The 21,027-nt window shown below is 53.3% G+C and overlaps 1 protein-coding gene across 1 annotated transcript; it reads right to left on the bottom strand.

The window, feature by feature from the left end:
- Positions 1 to 454: 454 nt before the first annotated feature.
- BPIFB3 (BPI fold containing family B member 3) lies at positions 455 to 19,247 on the bottom strand. Its single transcript, XM_037982881.2, has 15 exons — positions 19,014 to 19,247; positions 17,864 to 18,020; positions 15,390 to 15,494; positions 14,815 to 14,955; positions 12,978 to 13,041; positions 11,120 to 11,180; positions 10,248 to 10,339; positions 9,951 to 10,130; positions 7,630 to 7,683; positions 5,530 to 5,700; positions 4,550 to 4,617; positions 3,250 to 3,292; positions 2,313 to 2,376; positions 1,690 to 1,766; positions 455 to 907 (listed from the first exon to the last, which is right to left on the bottom strand). The coding sequence occupies exons 1-15, from the start codon at positions 19,123 to 19,125 to the stop codon at positions 878 to 880; spliced, it is 1,419 nt and encodes a 472-aa protein (XP_037838809.2). The 5' UTR covers positions 19,126 to 19,247; the 3' UTR covers positions 455 to 877.
- Between the last annotated feature and the right edge of the window lie 1,780 nt (positions 19,248 to 21,027).

Raw genomic sequence — 21,027 nt, 5'->3', positions numbered from 1 at the left:
CAAAGGGGCCCATCTTGAGCAGTGGGAAGAAGCCTAGGACCTAGAGGCAGGACCCTTATTCTCTCATCCCAACTCTGCTGTGTGTGGGTCGGGGCCAGCCAAGCCCTGCTCTGGCTTCAGTCTCCCCATCTGCACCAAGGGCGTTTGGCACAGCTCGTCTGATGTGCAGCCAGTAGGGACCCCCTATCCCGACACACCACAGGGCAAAAACAAGTCTCACTCATCCTTGCTTCCTGGGGTGCTAGTGCCTCTTCTCCCTGGAAAGCTCCTATTCTCCCTTCAAAATTCAGCTCAGATGTCACTCCTGATAAGCATCCCAAAGTCAGAAACAGAGAAAAACACAGACTGAGAGAGAGAGAGAGAGAGAGAGAGAGAGAGAGAGAGAGAGAGAGAGAGAGGTAAAAGTATTTAGAAAGAGAGAGAGAGATGGAGGTGGGAGGGAAGGGACAGAGAGGAAGGCAGAACAGGACACAGAGGCTGTCCAGGCCAACAAGGTCCGTTAGGGACTCAAAGCTACAATGTCAAGGCCCTGAGTCCCCTCACCTCCCAGAAGCTCCTACCTGGAGCTAAGGAGGGTACTGGAGGCAAAGGCCAAGGCAAGTCCTGTGTGACTGGGGAATAAACCAGCCAGGAGATACCGAGATAGAGGAGTCATTTACTGAAAGCTCAGGGCTTGCTACTGAGGTCCCAGAGCTCTCTCTGAGGCAGTTCTATGATTACCCAGGCAGTTTCCACCCCAAACTTGTAGTAGTGCTGCAGGGCCAGAGGGCAATTTTACTGTCACCAACACCAGCTAGAGACTGGGAGGGAAATTGAGGCAGAGTGGACAGGTGGTCTCTAGTAGTCAACAGGGAGGGCTGGTGGCCATGTCTCAGCCTCAGGATGCCATGGTCAGCACAACAGCATTCTGTAAGGAAGAACCACTCTTGGTTACGCCCCTGAGTCTCTGCAATGCCCCATCCCTGCAGCCATCTTTACCGCCCTGCCCTGGGATTGGTTCTGTACCTGGAACACAGCAGGCACTCATTAAATGAATAAATTAATGATGAACAAATGACATCCAGTGTGGGACAGGCTCTGACTTGAGGACTTAATAGACTCAAGTTCAAGTGCCATTTCTGCTATTAATTTACTGTGTGATCTTGGGCCAGAAATCTGGCCTAGTTCAGCCTTGGTCCCATCTGAGAAATGGGTACAGAACTCTCTGCTCTGCTCTCCTCCTAGAGCTATTCCACCACCCAGAGTTGTGCTGGTTTGAAAAGGATTGTGAGGCCATATCAATATTCCACAAGAAAAAATGTCATGATCCATTGGTCATATCTGCTGCAGACACAAGATAAGGGAGAGACGGCATATGTATTTGTTGCTGTTGGACCAGGGGAACTGTGATTCTGTGCGTAGATCTTAGGTTCCATTCTAGAGGCCAGACATGTGTCTGAATCCAATGGGAAATAACTCTGTGATTGGTTGATGATGCCTGCCATGGGCAAGTAATGGAGGAGTGGTAGCACACACGTCATGTATTTGCCATTCCTAAGTTAGGTAGTTTGTAACTCACTGAGAAATTTAGAAAATGGGTCAGGGACAGACAAGAGGATGAAGCAAAGCATTCCCCTCATGAGTTCCAAGTAGGGCTTTCCAGAGATAAGCTTAAGGCCCATCTGCACCATATCTGCAGAGAAGACTCACCTCTATGATCTCCAGAACTGAACTGGAAAAATTGATGTTAAGAACCTTAGGCAGGGGAATTCCAACATCCAGGGCCACTGTGAAGAGAGAATTGTTGAAAACAAAGGTATGTTGGTGGGGAGGTCTTGGACTCTAGGGACCCTCAGACCCTGCTGACCCTATTCCATCACTTTCACTAGCCAGCCAGTTCTCTTCTCAGGGAATCAGCTTCTTATTGGCAAACTCCTACTTATCCTCCTACACCCAAACAAAAATGTCCCTATTCTGTATTGTGTCAGTGGTGCCCCTGTATCCAGCCTCCTAAAGGCTTCATCAATCCCTTACACACTCTGGGTCATCTATATTCTAATCATTTGTTTATATGATTATTTCCTACGAGACTGTGGGAACTTAAGGCAGGACTGAGGTCAGATCAGCTCTTGAAGCCCATAGGCTGGCCTGATGTAGGTGCTAATCAATGTTATTTAAATGGAAAAATTGGTGCCTCAGTATCTGCATCTTGCAAATAAGGACCGACCTCTCTCTGGCCTCAGTGCCCCCATCAGAGCCATAAAGAGAGCAACAGACTAGACAATCCCATATTTGGACACTCCATGTGTCCAAGAGAGCAAAAGCTGCCATACCGTTAAGCTTCGGTGCATACACTACCCGGACCACATGACTGAGCCATTCCTCTAAACGCGATTCCTGCAACAGAACACACAGGGTGGTGCAGGTGGCGCTCTGGGGTGTGGCTTTGCAGGCAGCAGCACCCCCTTCCCAGAGAGAGAAACCCAGGGACCCAGCTGCCTCAGCCTCCCCTAAGCCTGAGGCCACAGCTCCTGGCAGGCACAGGGCACTTGGGGGTGGCCTGGGCTGTCCACCAGTGATCCCGAAAGAGATTTTGTGATTTAGGCTGGCTTTACCCCAGGCCCTATGAGCTTGGAAGAAGTGCTTTCCTGTACTTTCCTGTACTCCAGAGTCTGTGGGGCCTGGAGATGGGCAGTGCCTAGGAAAGAGGGAAGGAAATGTGCCCAGCTCCAGTCTGTGGGGTCTGACCTTAGATTCCTATCAGTTCAGGGACTCCGAGAATGTTCTAGAAACTGAGCCCATGGTGAAATTCCAGAACCTCAGAACTCTGTAAGAAGCAGGAACCTCGGGGCTCTGTGACTTCTGAAATGGAACTTTCTGAGTTTGGGAAACTTATTACTTGGGTGAAGTTCCAGAATGATGGACCCTTGTGAGGTTCTAGATGTCCACAACTTTGTGAGGTTCCAACACCGTGGAAGATCATGAGATTCACTTTCCTAAGATGATCACTGTTTCTCTCTCTCTCTCTCTCTCTTCCCACTGCCCCCAATGCCCCCCACTGCCCCCCACTTTCTCTCTCTCTCCCCACTGCCCCCACCCCCCCAACACACACACACACGCCCTGATATTTGCCCACTCTGGCTTATTGGGGCAGAGCCCAATCCTGAGGTCAGCTCAGCCATACGGCCCATGACTCATGGCCACCCCCTTTCTACACCACACCTGAAGACTCTCACCACCTCCAAGCCCCTCACCCTTCCAGGAACTTACGTCAAAGGCATAGGTAAAGGAGGAGGCCACCTTGACACTGAGCCTGGTGGAGAGAAGAGAGATGCTGGGGCCCCCGCTACCCCCAACCACCCCTGTCCCACTCCCAGCCTGCCCCACCATAGCTCTCAGGATCAGGAAACAGGGTTACAGGCCCAACACTCTGCCTCTATCCAGCCTTGACTTGGAGACTCAGTTTTCCTACCTGTAAAATGGACCCAAAGGGACCTAACCTCCCTTCTGAGGCATCATGACCACCACCTCTGGCCTTGGCGCCTTTGTCTGACTCCCAGCTATTTGAACCCTGGGCAGGTGGCTGAACCCTTCAGAGGAGTGGCCCTCCCCCAGACTGAGCACTGGACACAGAGTGCTTTGCATACAGCAGGTGCCCACTCAAGGCAGCAACTCACTGATGGATCATATCTGGCCCAAGCGCAGATTCAGGGCCATCTCTACTTCCTAAAAGGTGGACGCGTGAACTACCATCAGGAAGTGGAGGTGCACCCGGGCAGCAGGCAAGGCCCTCCGTCAAAGTCGGCAATGGGGCAACAATGGAAGGCGGGGGCAGCAGTAGCTTGTTGTGGGGGCGCTAAGATGGAGTCAGAGGAGCAATGGGTGCCTGTGACACAGGACACCAGGTCTCAGCAATCTCCAGGAAAGTCCCTACTGCCAGGGGAGGGACAGACAGGCCGGGGCCCCGCCGTGGTGATATCACTGAGGCCTAGACTGCAGACCTGCTCTAGGGACAGCCTGCTGTGTGAGCCTGGGCCAGCACAGTGCTTTGCAAACTATAAAGTACTGTGCATGTAGATGGTGCTTTGCAAACTGTAAAGTACTGTGCATATAGATGAAGGACCAACATCTTGGTCATTATGATTATCATGATGTTTGCCTAGTTACCACAGGGCTGAGGAGAGTAGAGAAGTAAGAAGTTCACATGAATTACAACGCACTTCCTGATACTCAAGGCTGGTTGTCTCTTGGTTAGCCTCTGGGGCTGATAACTCAGGAGTTTGGACTCCACATCCTGGCAGCAGCTTTATCTCCCAGAGGCAGGTTTTCAGCAGCAAGGGGTGCTGTGGAAGAAGCCCACTCTTGAGCCTGCTGCTCTGAGCCCCCCATTCCTTGTCTATAACATGGACTGACACTGTCTCCTCCCTGGCAGGTGCTGAAGGCAAGGAGGATGGTGGGAAAACACCTGGAACTTTGTTGATGCCCAAGAAATGGGAGGTGGATCCTGCCAGCCCCTAATTCTTGTTCCTAAAGACAAGAGCAAGATCCTGTCCCCAGGGTCCCACGTTACCGTTCCAGGCACAGGGAGATGTGCAGCTTCGTAGCCGAGGCAGTCAGCTGGGCACGCAGAGTCATGACCTGCATGGGCAAAGCAGGCAGAGGTCACCCGCAATCGGCAGAAGGAGCTTGAAGACACGTCTGCCTCCATCCATCTGTTTGGTCTACTAACCTTACTGAGGCCCTACTGTGTGTCAGGGTCCATGCTGAGCTCTGAGGAGGTAATTTGAAGGTTTTGCTGTTCTCTTGAACAGCAGAGAACCACAGTATTAAAATTGAGGACAATTGGTATTGTAGGAGAGGAAGCTCTGGGGCTGCAGGGGCTTGGAGAGCCCCTCAAGCACGCCTGCTGTGCGGTGAGGGAAGGCCTCTCCAGTGAGACAGCAGCTGAATCATGAAAGATGAGGAGCTAGTGGAGGGAAGGGGGAAATGGCACTCCAGGTGGTGGACCCAGCACAGACAAACCAGAGGCGGAGGACCTGGTAGACTTGAGTAGCTGAGGCTTAGGGGGCAAGGATGTGCAAGGCGAGGATGGGACAGGAGGACAATGAATGTCAGGCTCAGGTGTTTGGCCATGGGGAGCCAGGGCAGAGGGTCCCGGGAGGGGCCTGCCTCTGTCCAGATGTGTGCAGAGGTAGGGTGGAGGAAGCTGAATGGAGCGGGAGGGTCAGAGGAAGCTGGAGCGTCATCAGGGAGATAGCTGGGCACAGAGAGGCTGGGGAGATGGGGAGCAACGCCTGAGACCCCCAAGAAGCAGCGTGGGCGGCCCGAACAGGCCCAGGCAGACATGACGGGAGGGAGCAGGCAGGAACTGAGGCAGGGTCTTGGGGCTCAGCCCAGATCATGACAATGGTTGTTGGAGGGGCTTCCTGTGCTGGGCTATGTGGGGCTCCCACCCTGAAATCAGGGGGGCGGCACCTCCACAGTCCTGGAGACGGTCAGCCCCATTCGGAACCCCAATGCCAGGCCCCCACCCACCCCTTGACCACTCACCGAGTTCAGCTCGAAGAGGGATTCAGGGGTCCCCTGAGGGACATAGAACAGCACATGGATGTTGGCTGGGAGGGAGACCAAGGCCTTCTTGTTGTTGAGTGTGACTGTGGGAGCTTCCTTCACCCGCAGGGACAGCAGGAGGTGCTGGTGCAGGGGCAGCTTCCCCAGGGCCTAGAGAAATGCAGGGGCAGAACTTAGATGCCCCAGGACTAGTCAGTCAGTCAGTCAGTCAGTCAGTCAGTCAGCAAACACTCACTGCGCCCCTACCAGGCACCAGGCAACGTGCTGGACAATGAGGTTGCAGCCTGAACAACATAGGCCTGGTCTCAGCCCCCTCGAGGCTACACTCAGGGGTGGAGACACCACCCTGCGGGACTGCCACATCAGACTTCCGGTCTCACGCAGAGTCAGAATCCTCGCTGAGGCCACAGGCTCTGTGTCCTCCATCCCCCCTCCCCGCCTCTCCACTTCACCTGCTCCCCTCCCTGCACTCTCCCTCCAGACTCACTGGCCACGTGGCTGCTCCTCCAGCTGCCAGGGATGCTCCCAGCAGGCCCAGGGCCTTTGCACTTGCTGCTCCCTCTGCCTGGAAATATCTTCCCGGAGAACTGCAAAGTTCCCTCACTCACCTCCTTCAATCAAGTGTTACCTCCTTAGTGAGGCCTTGCAGAGCACCCTGTCTAAAAGCACCAGCCAGCACTCCTAAGCCACCTTCACCACTCCATGCTCTTCCACCTTCTGACACTGTTTCTGTTTTTGTTTATTTGTGCACTGTCTGTCACCTCCAGCAGAATGGCAACCCCTCAAGTGCAGAAGCTTTTGTCTCCTTTCACTGTTTGTCCTCTGTGCAGCCCCAGCTGCAGGTATGCCCGTGTTCCATGGCAGGGCCTGTCACACAGTAGGTGCTCAGCGGATATTCGCTGACTGCCTAAATGAGTCACACGATCAGGAAATTCTGGGTCTCATGATTGCAACGTCATGAAACTAAGGAAATTACAGAACCACAGAAGCTTAGAACACATAATTACATCCCTTGGGACGCTTACCTGCTGGAACTTGAGTCTAGGCTTCCTCAAGCCCAGAATCCCCAAGTGGCAGGATCATCAGGACCAGGAATGGCCTCATTCCACCCTCACATGCCACAGAATCTGAAGCCACATGGGGCTCTGAAGCTGCAAGGCCAGCAAATGGAGGCCAAAGGATTCAGCCTCCAGAGACTAGCCCTCCCCTGGAGGGGCAGGCCCCACTTGCTACATCTGGATACCCCTGCCTCAGTCATCTCTGCCTGCCCCATGTCCCTCTCCACTCCTGCCATCTGCAGGTTCTTCTGAATGTCTGACTCCAATTGCATCCCTTCCATGAGGCTCCTATGCCCTTTAGCCAAGGGACTCTGGAAAGCCGAGGCCCCCACCTCATTCATCCAGACTGCTTTGAATCACCACCTTCAAGGACTCAGAGTTTTGTCCTCTGTACCCCCAAAACCAGCTTCCATTTCCATCCTCTCTGGTGAGAGCCCAGGCCCCCACGCCTCTTTCCAACCTGTTTCAGAATCTGCTGTTATATAAGGACCTTGTAGTAGACATTTTAACTTCAGTACGAATTCCAGTTCTCACAGCTGGAAAGCGGCTGGTCCAGCCCCAACTGAAGGATGGGAAAGCTGAGGCCACACCTTGAAGTCATGTATTCATGTCCACTAGGGAGACCCACCTGAACCTCTCCCTTTTCTTTCCTCTCCAAGACCAGTGCCCTGAGTCTTTTTTCTGGGGACATTGAAGACTAAGGTCAGGATGAAGTAAGCCAATTGGAGGAAGGGAGCTCAGTAACCTGAAAAGAATTTTGCCCTTGTGTGCTACAGAAACAATTTCCATAGGATAAATGCCCAGTTGATTTCTGGGGCAGTCAAACACTAATCCTTTACTCTCTAAGCAAATCTGCTATCAGGAAAGGATGCTGTGTTAGTCATTCACACTTTAGTATGAATTTGGACTCAATTGTTCAATTGCAGTTGCCTGGAGAGCTGTATTGAGAAAGATTCTGGAGCCCATTCATGGTCATCAGGAAAAAGTTACAATGATCAAAACCCATGAGAGGGTCACTCACCTCAGGGAGCAAAGCTGCCAGGTCTGTAGTTGTCAGTGGGACATTGCTGGGAACCTGGACCCCCAATGGGAGAGAAAGTTGGTGAGCACAGAGACAGAACAGGAATCCCTCGGCACACACAGAGCAGTTTTGCTCACCACTCTTCCCCCTACCCTGTCAATTTCATACACATATCACTACAAACACTCAAGTTTGTTCTAACAGCTAGCAATTATTGAGCACTTATTGCAAGCTAGGCAGATACTAGGGGCTCTGCACGCCTTTGCGCATTTCACCTTTACAACAGCTCAAAGAGGTGAGTGCTGCCATTGCCCCCATTTAACAGATGGAGACACTGAGGCTCTTGCCAAGGGTCACACAATTGGTAAGTGGTGACACCAGGATTTGAACACAGGCAGGCTAACTTCAGAACCTTTTACTCACTCTGCCAGGGCTCATGATCTAAAGACCCAGAGATCTGACCCCAGATCTTTTTGCCTTTTACCCAAATAGTATTTTCAAAAACTATGAATTTGTCTCTAGTATTTATAAATCAGGAAGTTGTATGTAAATTTTTCAGTTTCTGGCTAAAGAGTTGGAAAATCTGGTCACCCTGAGCCTATACCCCCTCCCCTTGCGTCAGCTGAGTGGCAATTGCCTGAGAAATGGGGCACAGGGCCCCCAGTTCACTACAGTCCCATCAGGCTGCTAATTGATGATGGCCCAGCCTCCGGGGGCCCTGATGTTTGAGACCCCCCCGCCCTGAACTACACATGCCCACTTCTCACAACAACCCTGTTCACACAGGATAAGCATACACGCAGCACCAGGACGAGGCCTCTGACATTCCTCTCTCTTGCCATGATGCTCATATGCACACACCCAATGCTTCTATACATACACACACCCATGTCCGCAGGCCACTCAGACAGGCACGTTCTTACACTCAGAGTTTCTGCCTGGCTATGACTGCCCCCATCCCCCAACTAGAAGACACCTTCCCCCCAGCTCAGGGTCCTGTTCCAGCCTCCCAGAGGCCTTCAGAGTGCCACTTGCAAGAAGTGAGTGACCAACCCCTGCTTCCTTGGGCCTGAGCTACAAGTGGGGAGCCCAGGCTGGGACCAAAATAAATGCCTCTGGGTGGGGCTTCTGGGGTCTGGGCTTTCCAGGATGTGAGAGGGGCCAGAATGGAAAGAATGGAAGTTGGCAGGTACTAGAAGCTACAGAACAAAAGTTCAGGTAACTCTTGGTACAATCCAACCCTAGTTTGTTTTCTTTCTTTCTTTCTTTCTTTCTTTCTTTCTTTCTTTCTTTCTTTCTTTCTTTCTTTCTTTCTTTCTTTCTTTCTTTCTTTCTTTCTTTCTTTCTTTCTTTCTCTTTCTTTCTCTTTCTTTTTTCCTTTCTTACTTTCTTCCTTTCTTTTTCTTTCTTTCTTTCTCTTTTTTCTCTTCCTTTCTTTCCTTCCTTCCTTCTTTCTTCCTTTCTTTCTTTTTCTTCTTTCTTTCTTTTCTCTTCCTTCCTTTCTTCCTTCCTTCCTTCTTTTCTTTCCTTCTTTCTTTCTTTCTTCTCTCTTTCTTTCTTTCTTTCTTTCTTTCTTTCTTTCTTTCTTTCTTTCTTTCTTTCTTTCTTTCTTTCTTTCTTCTTTTTTTTTTTCTGAGACAAGGTCTCATTCTGTGACCCAGACTGGAATGCAGTGGCACAAGCACAGCTCACTTCAGCCTTGACCTCCCAGGCTCACGTGATCCTCCCACCTCAGCCTCGCAAGTAACTGGGACCACAGGCATGCACCACCATGCCTGGCTACTATTTGTATTTTGTGTAGAGATGGGGTGTCTCCTGGGTTCAAGTGATCCTCCCCCCATCAGCCTCCGGAAGTGCTGGGATTACAGGCATGAGCCACCCTGCCTAGTTTTCTTTTCTTCCACTCAAATCTGCTCTTGGCCCACTCAAATCTGCTCTTGAGAAAGCAGCGGAAATGTTAGTGGCTCACACTTTAGTGCTTAGACTCTAGAAAGGCTCATCTGATACAGGGACGGAAAGTGGGCTTCATTCCATATGCCAGTCCTGACTAATTGAAAGTGACCTCCTGGAGTGCCAAGTTGAGAAGGATTCAGAGGTCCCAGTCACGTTTAACCAGGTAGAGGACCACGATCGATTAGCAACGTCTCCCTTAAGTACAGGAGTGGACAACAGCAGTGTACACACTCTAAACGTGTTCAACTCCCTTTTATTATAGAGAAGAGGGCTCCGCAGGGCTGATCGGCGCGTAGGTCAGCACTAGCAATGCCAAGGCACAGCAGCACAGGGACCCCCCCATCCCATCCCCCAGGTGCCACACTCACCAGCTCAGGGGTGATGTCCATGTCGAGGGCACCGTTGGTATGCAGGAGTCCAAACATGGTGTTGAAGAGGTACAGTGGCACTGTCACCTGGGAAGTGTGGTCCTCCTTGGGGGGCACCTTGGCTGGGGCAGGGGACTTGGGGAAGTCAATGATGTCACCAGCTACACTCTTCACGATAGGCTGCAGGGGCAGGAAACAGGGCCGAGGAAGGTCTTGAGGTGCTCACCCACCCGCCTGAACCCGACATCCCCTATCTAGCCTCCCCCAGCAGCAAGAGAGGCCCCTCTGGTTACTCACATTGATGTCCAGTTCTATGTACTGGTTGGAGATGAGAGGCAGTGTGGCCAGAGAGAATTCCAGGGACCCAAGAGCCCCAAGGGGCACCAAGCCTGCACGGGAAAGGGAGGGGTGAGAAGGACCCCATAAGCCCGATTCCCAATCCTAATAGCCCCTATTTCCATTTACTGATGACTGCTGAGTGCCTAGCACTCTGCTAAGCATTCACTTGGCCGCGACTTCATCCCCATTTTACAGATGTGGAAATTGAGGTTCAGACAGGGGAAGTCACCAGGCCAAGGCCACACAGTCACAGCATTCAAAACCAGGATTCCTGTTTTCCAGAGTTGGTGCCACTAACACACTGCCACCCTGCCTCTCTTACATAACACCACCTACAGAGACATACCGGCCCCAAGTTTTCTATTCTTTTCCTGGTTGTGCCTTTTTATATTTTCCCAAACCCATTGTATGAACACCGAAGGCACTAGTGTCTCCATGAGGCACAGAGAGACTGGGGTCTGCTGGGGCTGCGGGGACTTGGGTTCCTTACTTGAGCTCTCTGGGCCTCGATCATCTAGTCTGATCAGGTAGTCATCATATCTTCCCCCTGTTTCTGACAGTGCCAAGCACACACTAGGTGCTCAATAAATGTTGGTCTGCAGCATCCAACATAGAGCAAACTGATGGTTCTGGGTCTGCAGTCCCTGCTAGGCGGCCTCAGCCCAGGCCTCCTCCATGAGGCTCCTCAAAGGGGCAGCCTGTCAGTGTGAGGAGGAACTGAAGGACCCCGAGATCCTGCCCCTTTCGGCTCCCCTTAGTACCCTACCCCATTGGGGTCGTACAGAGAGGGGTAGAAGAGGCAAAGAGGAGGGCGTTGTGCCCTAACTTACCCAGCACAGTCCCCAGGAGCTCATTCACCACGCCCACCACACTGTCCACCACGGGGCACAGCTGTGTCAGAGAGACGGATGTTACAGGGCAAAGAAGAGCTCGCTGCGAGGACAGCTGCATGTTCTTTAAATGCTTTGCTATCTGGTGCTATGTGGTGCTGGGGACCAAGGCAAGGCAGAAGGCAGAGACAGACAGGAGATGTACAGGTGGGAGGCAGGGGAGGGGCTGGAGCTTGAGGTGTCAGAGGGTTGAGTGGGCCCCCAAGCTGTCTTTCCTTGGTTACAAGAGCCCCATTAGAAAACCCCCAAAGGTGGCTGGGGGACCATGGAAGACACATTTCAGAGGCTGGTTTGGGCATGCGGACAAGGCCTTCACCTGAGGAGGCAAAAGTGGCTTTGGTTCCCCATAAAGTCACAGGCCATCCCCTGCCATCCTATGTGGGCACTGGGAAGCCTAGAATCAAGACCCCACAGCGGGGCACCTCCTCGCCTCCACCCAGAGAGTCAGGCCCGGATCTGGGGTGTCCATCCAGCATATCACCACGTGTTCATTCCTAAGCCCTGTGCTAGGAGAACAGGGAGCAAGCGGTTTGACTTTCAGAATCCGAGTCTGGGAATCACAGAACGTGAGTCCATAGCCCACTGGAGTGGAAGCCTCAGAGAGGACCATTCCAGCCCCTTCATCCTCCAGCTGAGGCCAGAGAAGAAGGTGACCTGTCCAAGGTCACAGCTGTTTTCAGGGAAACAAAAGAGGGCTGTTGCATGTCAAGTGGGGGCCCCGAACTCCAGAACTTCTGAGGTCAGGCAAGTCACAGAAATGAGAGGAGACAAGAGGGACTCTGCTGGGGATGGAGAAAGCAAACCCTCTGGGCACCAGATGGGAGGTACCAGAGGTACTTCTCACTTACAGGAGGGAGGTATCTGGCAGCCAGGGTGACCGATTGCACAATAGAAGCCACAAATCTGGACTGTTACGAGAAATCTTCGATGCTGAATGTGGGCAATGAATGCTCATTTTCAAAACCTCTTTGTGTCACACAAAACCTAGCTGCTGGCCAGCTGCCCCAGAGACTAAGTTAGGGGCTGCAATTGAAATGCACCCTCACGCCCTGGGGGAAACCTGCCTGACATGGTCCTGCCTAGGGGCCCCTCCTCCTAAGCTTCTTTTCCAAACTGGCTTCCTCAAGCCCAGGGCAGTTTTGCCAACCCTAGGCTCCCATTCCTCTGCCGCCCCCACTGGCGTTCACAAGAACGCACAGGGAGAGCCAGCCAGGGTGGGGCCAGGAGGCCTGACTGCCCTTTGCTGTGTATGTGGCCCTCCCCTCTCCCTCGGTGATATGGGGCTTGGGCCAGACCAGCTCTCTTGGGTGTGGAAGCCAGGATGGTCTGGGGCAGGCCATGGACAGACATCCTTTAATCTTCATATGTTTATATATGATGTATGAATATAGGTACATGTTTTTCTAGACATGATTGCCAAGCACAGGGCTCAGTTTAAAACCATCAAGTGATTCAATTTTCATTTCAAGCTAATTTAAAGAAAAACATAAAGTAAGTACTAATACAAAGGGCAGAAACAGAGCAGGGGGTAAGAAGGAGCCTCCGATTTGGGAGCAGGGGACTCAGGCCACTTGGAGCCACACACTCGGGCTTGAGGATCTGAAAGGATCGTGTCATCCACCCCCAGACTAGCAGGCGCGCCAGGGAGGCCGGTCAGCAGGCCCGGATGGGATTACCTGGTGGGTGTGGAAGGGAAGTACAGCCTAATCCCGCCTGGCGCCCAACTTTACCCAAAACTGGGGGAGAAAGAGGCCCAGTCCAGGGAGAGGGCATGCTGGCCCACGGCCCCCACACTCACCAGTCCCAGAAGCACCTTGAAAAGCATCTGTTCCACGACTCCAAAGAGTGGCGTGGGCAGAAGTCTGAGCAGAGGGAGACACGTGTGGGTGCGGCTGCCAGGTGGATGGTTCCGCCTGGATGACACGGTCGGGGGACACTAGGGGCTCTGGATTTCTCCTGTCTCTTCTCTTGGGGATGGGGTTGGCTGAGGCTTTGGAGACCTGAGTTAAATCCTGGCTCCACCTCCCCAGGGGACCCAGGGAATGGCTTCATTTTCCCCAGCTGTACAGTGCCCACCTTAGAGAGTTGCTGCTGCCCGGGTTATGGGAGTGTGTATGTGGCTGGTGTACAATCTGTGCTTGACAAATGTCTGTGCCCTTTGTCCCTCTAATATTTGTAAACAAGAGACACTCAGGCCTAGGACAATGATTGCTATTGAGCTCCCGGAGTGGGGGTTCAACAACTATTTGTTAGATTAATGAATGAATGAATGAATGACGTCTGAGGATAAGTGCATGTAGATGGGCTCAGGTCTGTTTGGAGACCATGGGGGTGCAGGGTGGCAACCACAGAGCCCCGACTACAGGGCACCAACACTGTCCTGGGCTCCACTCCTCCCCAGGCCCCCTCTATCCCGGAGGAGCAGGACAGAACCACTGGAATTTAAGGAGCCCAAAGCCCTTGCCTAGAATCCCTTTCTGAGGGCCCTCGTGGAAACAGGAGCAAGCTGGTTACCCTGTTCCTGGTAGCTAATGCAGAACTGCCTGATGACCCCCCACTGCTCAGAGTTACCCAACAAAGATGGGGCAGGAGCTGGGATTGGGCCTGGCAGGTGGACACAGAACAGTAGACACAAGTGGGAGGCAGCTGTGGGCTGGCTCAGAGTGTAACAGAGGCCTTGGACCCAGCCAGAGAGCAGTCCCTCTCCACCCCCGCCGGATCTGTGCCTGTGACCCTGGGCAAGGAGACCTCTGGGCCTCCATGGTCCCATGAAAGTGATGAGTCAGAGGCCAGGCATGGTGGCTCACACCTGTAATCCCAGCACTTTGTGAGGCCAAGGCGGGCGGATCACTTGAGGTCAGGAGTTCAAGACCAGCCTCGCCAACAGAGTGAAACCCGTCTCTATTAAAAATACAAAAATTAGCATGGTGGCGGACGCCTGTAATCCCAGCTACTTGGGAGGCTGAGGCAGAAGAATTGCATGAACCCGGGAGGCACAGGTTGCAGTGAGCCAAGATGGCACCACTGCACTCCAGCCCGGGTGACAGAGTGAGACTCCTTCTCAAAAAAAAAAAAAAATTGTGATGATTCAACAAGGTCTAGGGAGGGCCACCTGATTCAACAAGGTGTAGGGAGGGCCACCTGGCCAGCCCCTGGGAAGAGATGATGTCATAGCACCTTCCGAATCATCAAATCCAGCTCCACATATACAGATGGGGACACGAAGGCCCAGAATGGGGAGATGGGGAGTGGGTCTCCCTGGGGTCACACAGCAAGTCAGAGGCAGAGTTGGGCCTCTCATGTGCTGAGAGCAGGGGTTGAAATCCCGCAGATGGAGGGATCCCAGCAGACCCTGGGCCCGCTCTGGAGGAGAGGGGACGGCATAGGGGAATGCCCAGGAGTGGGTGGCGCCAGCTATGGATTAAGCTGGAGTCCCTGTCGGTGGTGGGACTCAATCTGTCGGTCTGTGGAGTGGGTTGAAACCGGTAGGCAGGGCAGGCAGGGGTAGGATGAGTTCAGGTCCACGCAGCTGGCAGCTCCAGGGAGACCCGGGAGACGCCCAGATGGGTGCGAGATGGTCCCGAGCGGGTCGGGGTTGCAGGCTGGAGCCTGCAGACTGGAACCTGCAGACTCACCCCGAGAACAGGCTGATGTGGCCCAGGAGCGTGCTGCAGCGCTTGAGGATAAGGATGGGTGTGCCCCGCGAGCTCACACCCAGTGCCACCCACGACGTCACGTTCACCTCCGCAGCCAGCTGCAGAAGGCCCCCAAGGGGGCTGCAAGAAAGGACACTGGGAGCTTGGCCAGGCAGCCAGGCCCAACTGTTGGCCTCGCCCACCAGGGTCAGCTGGGTCCTGAGCAGAGGTGGGTTGAGGGTGGCCCTGCCAGTGCCCTAGGCACCACGTCCCCTTCTCAGCCTCTGCCTCCCAGCCCCATTTTGCACTTCCCTGCGCCCTCTTCCCCCACCCTCTCCGGTGAGCCTGGGCAGTGGGGTCCAGGTCTGGAGGAAGAGGGAAATGGAAGTCCCTGGAGAAGGGCAATGGCATAGGATCCAGGGGGGAAACAGTAGGATTGGGAGTCCCTTGGGGAGGAAATAGGGTGAAAGGAAATGGGGGGTACAGGGGGTGGGAGTTGGGGGACAGCAGAGTAGGAGTCTCCAACAGGGCAGGGGGTGGAAGCAGGACGGTAGAGGTCCCCAGGACGCACTTACCCAGAGCAATGCATGCCCACTTTGGTGTTCAGGTTCAGCTGCACCCCAAACCCCGGCAGCAGCTTCAGCGACTCCTTCGGCAGTGTGAGCTCCTCAATCTTCAGACTGGGATGGGAGTCAGGGAGAGGGCTGCCTACTCCCAGACACCCCCCAGTGCCTCCACCATCCCAGACCAGGCGGCGCCCAGAGTGGCTCTTGGTGGTGTTCCCTGTCTCACCTCAAACCCACAGAGCCAGCTGTGAGCCCTTGGCCCATCACTTAATCTCTCTGGGCCTCAGTCTTCTTATCTGTAAAGTGGGTCGATACTAGTTCCTACCTCGTAGAGGTGTTGCAAAGACAAGTGAGATAATTTGAGTGCAGAACCTGGTACAGTGTGTGCTCAACAAACGTCCTATCATCATCACCGCTGGAGGCTCGAGGAATTAAATCTTTTCTCCACTCCATCCCCACAGTCTCAGCCCTGGTTTGGTTTCTGGCCTTCACATTGTGCCCCACTATACCCCCGCACACTCACAAATGCAACCCAAGTGGGTTCTGAGACACGGCCCCTCACAAGTCATTACTCTCTGTCTTCTGGGTCTTCGCCCAGGCTGTTCCCTCTGTCTGGAACACCCTTCCCTTGACCCTCCTTCCACTCTGCATCCCTCTTCAGCTTGCTGACTCCTCCCAGTTCACATGCACTCCTCCAGGAAGCCTTCCACCCTGGTTTTCTCTCTCAGGCAGATGCCCTCTGAGCGCCTGTCCCACCCTGCCTGGGCTGCCTCCATCACTGCCCTGAGCCCATGGGATCTTCACTGTCAGACTCCACCACCTAGGAGAAGCTCTTCGAGGCACGAACAATGCCAGGTTCGTGTCTGAGACTCCAGCCTCACCGAGAAGGCAGATTTCACAGGGGAGGGAGAGTGAATATTGTATCAATAATAATAATAATAATAATAATAATAATAATAATAATATCTATCCAGCACTTACTGTGTGCCCGGCTCTCTTTCAGCTGCTTGGCACAGATAAACTCACTGTCCTGGCCACCACCCCATGAGTAGCTGCTAATACTGCAGCCAGTAAAAGGCAGATGGTCCAAACCCCAGCTCTGCCACTAACTGACTGGATGGGCTTGGGCGAGTCACAGTGCTGTTGTGCCTCAGTTTCCCCATCTGTAAAATGGGGACATTGACAACACCTACCACAGAATGACACACAGCAAACCTCAAGCAACATCAGCATTTACCAGCCCGCTTTCCGGACATTATGTTCCGTTTAGGGAAGTGAACACCCATCTGCTCCCAGCACCCCATTGCCTCCTGTCCAGTGACTCTTCTCCATACGCTGGGCTTCAACCTTGTCTGGGCCCTGTCGTTTGACCTTCCTTTAATTTGCCCACCAGCCATAGACTGGTTTCCACTGGACTTGACCAGGCAGTGTGGGCTGTGATGAAACACACAGACACATTCCCCTCTCCTCCCCTAGCTGGGTGAGCTTGGGCAGGTCACTTCACTGCTGGGAGCCTCTTATCTCCTCACCTGTTAAATGCAGTTCATAATAGTCCTACCTTTGGGCTCAGTGAGATAATTCATTTACAATGCACAGTGCTAGACACACAGAAAAGCCTGAATAGGTGGTCATTGAGTTAGCACATATTAGCTATAATGTGATGCTCTTCATTCATTCATTCAAAAACACTTTTTGAGCCTGGGCACAGTAGCTCACACTTGTAATCCCAGCACTTTGGGAGGCCGAGGCGGGCAGATCATCTGAAGTCAGGAGTTCAAGACCACCCTAGCCTACATGGTGTAACTCCATCTCTACTAAAACCACAAAAATTACCCAGTTGTGGTAGTGGGCACCTGTAATCCCCGCTACTCAGGAGGCTGAGGCAGGAGAATCACTTGAACCTGGGAAGCGGAGGTTGCAGTGAGCCGAGATCACGCCACTGCACTCCAGCCTGGGCAACAAAGCAAGACTCTGTCTCAAAAAAAAAAACAAAAACAAAAAAAACTTTTTGAGCATCCACTGTGTCCCTATTTATGATCCCGGGGACACAGTGGTGAACAAGTCAGACAAAAATCCTACCCCTCCTATAATCTAGCAAAGGAGACATAAAACAAACCTGTAAAATGTATGGTGGGGATAAGAAAGGGCTAATCAGTGCAGACCTCTTCTGAGTGGACATCTAGAGGAGGTGAGAAAGGGAGCCATGCAGATAGCTAGATTAGCCCAGAGAGACTAAGCAACTTGCCCAAGGTCACACAGTGAGTAATTAGTGTTGACCCAGAGCTGGAACCCTCAACCACAGTGGCCTTCTGCTGTTCTTGTCCTGCCAGGCATGCAGTAGAGTCATCAATTTTAGACCTGGATCACGACCTTCCCACACCACCCTCACTGCCTATCAGACAAAATAAAAAGAGTCGATCTCTCCTCAATTCCCGGAAACAAAGCCAAGTCTTCCTGTAGGGCATGCAGCAGGTGGGACTCACCCAGAGAGCTCCTCGACAACGCCAAAAACCCCTCCGTGGCCCAGCAAGCCGCCTCCTCCAAGCAGCCCTTCTGAGCCCAGGAGGCCCTGGTTCATGGCTGTGACCGATCCCAGCACATTCTGCAGAATGGGCCCCCCAGCCAGTGAGTTCTGGATGGCTGCAGAGAGAGTGGAAGTAGGAAGGTACTAGAAACTGCAACCTCACCCCCTGGACCATGGCAGCTGCCTCCTTCCTCTGAGATTGAGTAGGCTTCTTTTTTAAAATGGAATTAACCCAGAGGTTACACCCAACTGGTGGAACCCACTAAGCCATAACAGCCTCTTACTCCCGCTACAGGGCCTGTGGCCACCCTCCCTGCCTGGCACATGGGAGGTATCCAGTAAGTGTTTGGAGAATGAATGAGCAAATCTCATGACAATCCCTTCATTTTACCAGTAGGGAAACTAAGGCTCAGAGAGGGGCAGAGACTTGCCCAAAGTCACACAGCAAATTGGGTTGGGGTCAATAGTGTAACTTGGGCTCCTGATCCTGGACTGCCCTGCAGCACTGTAAGGAAGGGCAAAGAAGGGGGAGCTTGTAGCCACCAGGTCTCAATCAAGCTGGAGGAGATGGTCCCTGCTCCTCTCTTGGGCACTCCAGGCCTGACTCAGTGCAGATTGTGGGAAGGGCAGGATGGAGGAACAGCCCTGTAGAAGTAGGGGCAGGCCAGGGGCCTCCCTGAAGCATTTCCTGCTCATGACCCATCTACTCCATCCCTGAGACTGTCACCACGGGCCACTGGGCTCTGTAGTACCAAATACCAAGTACAGTTCCTCTACCCTAGTAATGTGAGGCAGACACTGGCCCAGCTAGCACCCTCCTCTCGACCTCCTCAATCTCACCCTGTCCCTGTCCCTGAGCCACACGCAGTCCCCACACAGCCTCAGCCCATATCACCCAGTCCACCTCCCAGAAGAAGGAATTCATCACCCATTCCAGCCTGCAAGGGAAACGTTCACTCCTGCACAGCTACTCCCAGGAGAATGTGCTCTCTAAGCAGCTGGGAATCACAGCCAGCTCTTATCTGCTCTTAAAACAGATGCTCTAAGCACATAGATTGAGTCGTTGACATTGCCACAGCCCCCTCACAGACTGCGCACCTGGGGCTCACCTTTGCCGAGTTCATCCTTGTCAATCCGAGCGAGCGTGCCCACCGTCTCTAGCAGCGCCTGGCATGGAGTCGCCAGGCCCCAGAGCAGAAGCAGGGACCACAGGCCCAGCATGGCGGCTGCACGCCTGTAAGGAGCAGAAGCAGGAACTCTGAGACCCTCGTCCTGCTCCAGCCTTTCCCCTCTCTGTTCCCATTGTCAGCCTTCCTCCTCTCTGCCCACCTGGCACAGCCCGAATCCAGCTTCACTCCCAGGAAAGCCTTCTCCTCCCAAACGTAAGCAGGGCCAACATGCAGGTGGCACGGTGCAGCTGCCAATGCACTCAAATCTCCAAGGCACTTTCCAAGCCTCTCCCTCATTGGGTTCCATTTCTCAGATGGGAAAACTGAGACCGAAAGGGGTAGGGGACTAGACCAAGGCCACAGAACTAGTCAGAGACACAGTCAGAATTCAAGCCTGAGTCCATCTGACAGAAAAGTCTTAGTCCTCAGTGGCCCAGTGAGCCTGGCCAGGTGTCTGGAGTAACAGCTGTAGACAGAGGGGCTTCCCCTTCAGGACGGCAGGATGAGAGCTTTGTTTCCAGGACCTGCTTCCCACTGGCTCATGAGGCTGTTTCAGAAGGTCTAGCTGACTGGGGACACCCAACACTTAGACTTAACATGTCCTGTCTTTCTCCTTCCCCCACCTCCATCCCAAATCTTGTTGAAGAAGGGAATGGGGTGGCCGGTGGGGGCATGGCTAATCTGCTAATTTCAGAGAGTGGGATTTTTCTTTAAGGAGTTCCGTATTTGCCCACCCAATCACATATCCATCTATGCCCACCTGTCACTCCTGCTTAAACCCTTCATTGGCTCCAAACTGCACTGGATTGAAACCTAGGCTTCTTGCCATTACCCACAAAATCCCTGCCTGCCTCTTTGATCTCATTGAGCTTCAGCATGCCAGGCCCCTTCCCACCCCAGGGCCTTTGCACATGCGGTTCCTTGTTAGGAAGTTTCCTCCCCTGTTCTTTGCATGGCTGACTCCTTATCATTCAGGTTCCAGATAAACATTGCGTCCCTGGAGAGGCCTCCCTCCTTCACTTTGTCTAAAGAAATCCATTTGTCACTAAACATCACCCAGAATATTTATTTTAAGGTACTGATCTCCATTTGCAATTTTGCATCTGTTTGTGTCCTCGTTTCTCTTCCCTGTAAACTCCATGAAGGCAGGGACCTTGTCTAAGGCCTCTGTGTGTGGTTGTGTGTCAGAAGGGGGTCCCTGCTGAGGAGGCAGCAGATAGAAATTCAGCAGCATGTCACTGGCCAGGAGAAACACGGGCGCTCCTGGAACTCTCTCCATACACAGGGATCACAGCCCACCCCTCCGGCTATGAATGTATACAAATCTTTGCCTCTCTCTCGGCCCCAGATCTGTAACATGGTTTTTCTCTTCATCCACCCTCTTGGTACCCTCCTAGGGTGAGTTCCTCCTCAGGTGAGTTCTTTCCGTGCCCATCAGTCATACGGGACGGCAGAAGGTGGTGGGGTCAATGGCTGGGCAGCAGGACGAGCCCAGGGCTGCCTCAAGCTGTCTTACCCTTGCTCCTGCAGCTCCACAAGCGGTGGATGGGGGCTCCCGGCCTCCTGTCGGTTCCTCCACCCACCCGAGCTGAGGGGTGGCCCTTATATGCCCACGGGGCTCTGAGGACACAAAGGGGCCACAGCTGCCAGAAACCCATCAATATGTCATGTCAGAAGCAAATTGCGGTTTTCCCCGAGGGCCTGGCTAAGCCTTCCTGCTTAGAGGAGAGTAAGGGGTCTGGGGTCGGTGCCCAGGAGTGAGAGTGAAGGCTTGGGGACTGCACAGGCAGCCACCTCCCTCAGAGCCAGGGGTGAGGTGTGGGGCCCTGCCACCTACCCGTTCAGCCATCTCTTGGGCTCCCTCCAAGGCTCCCCAAGAGCCATTCCAGTGGCACAGAATCCACGCTGCCTACCCCGCCCCTTCCTCAGCCAGCAAAGGCCTAGGGAGGGAAGG

This window comes from Chlorocebus sabaeus, chromosome 2, assembly GCF_047675955.1.
Source record: "Chlorocebus sabaeus isolate Y175 chromosome 2, mChlSab1.0.hap1, whole genome shotgun sequence".
In the NCBI taxonomy this organism is placed as follows: domain Eukaryota; kingdom Metazoa; phylum Chordata; class Mammalia; order Primates; family Cercopithecidae; genus Chlorocebus; species Chlorocebus sabaeus.
This window is presented reverse-complemented; position numbering and strand designations above follow the sequence as displayed.

Coding starts and splice junctions, on each gene's coding strand:
- BPIFB3 (XM_037982881.2), bottom strand. CDS start 19,125: ATGCTGGGCCTGTGGTCCCTGCTTCTGCTCTGGGGCCTGGCGACTCCA. Junction 15,495..17,863: donor GTTGTCGAGGAGCTCTCTGG/GTGAGTCCCACC, acceptor CTCCCATCCCAG/TCTGAAGATTGAGGAGCTCA. Junction 2,377..3,249: donor CCTTTACCTATGCCTTTGAC/GTAAGTTCCTGG, acceptor GTTCTGTTGCAG/GAATCGCGTTTAGAGGAATG.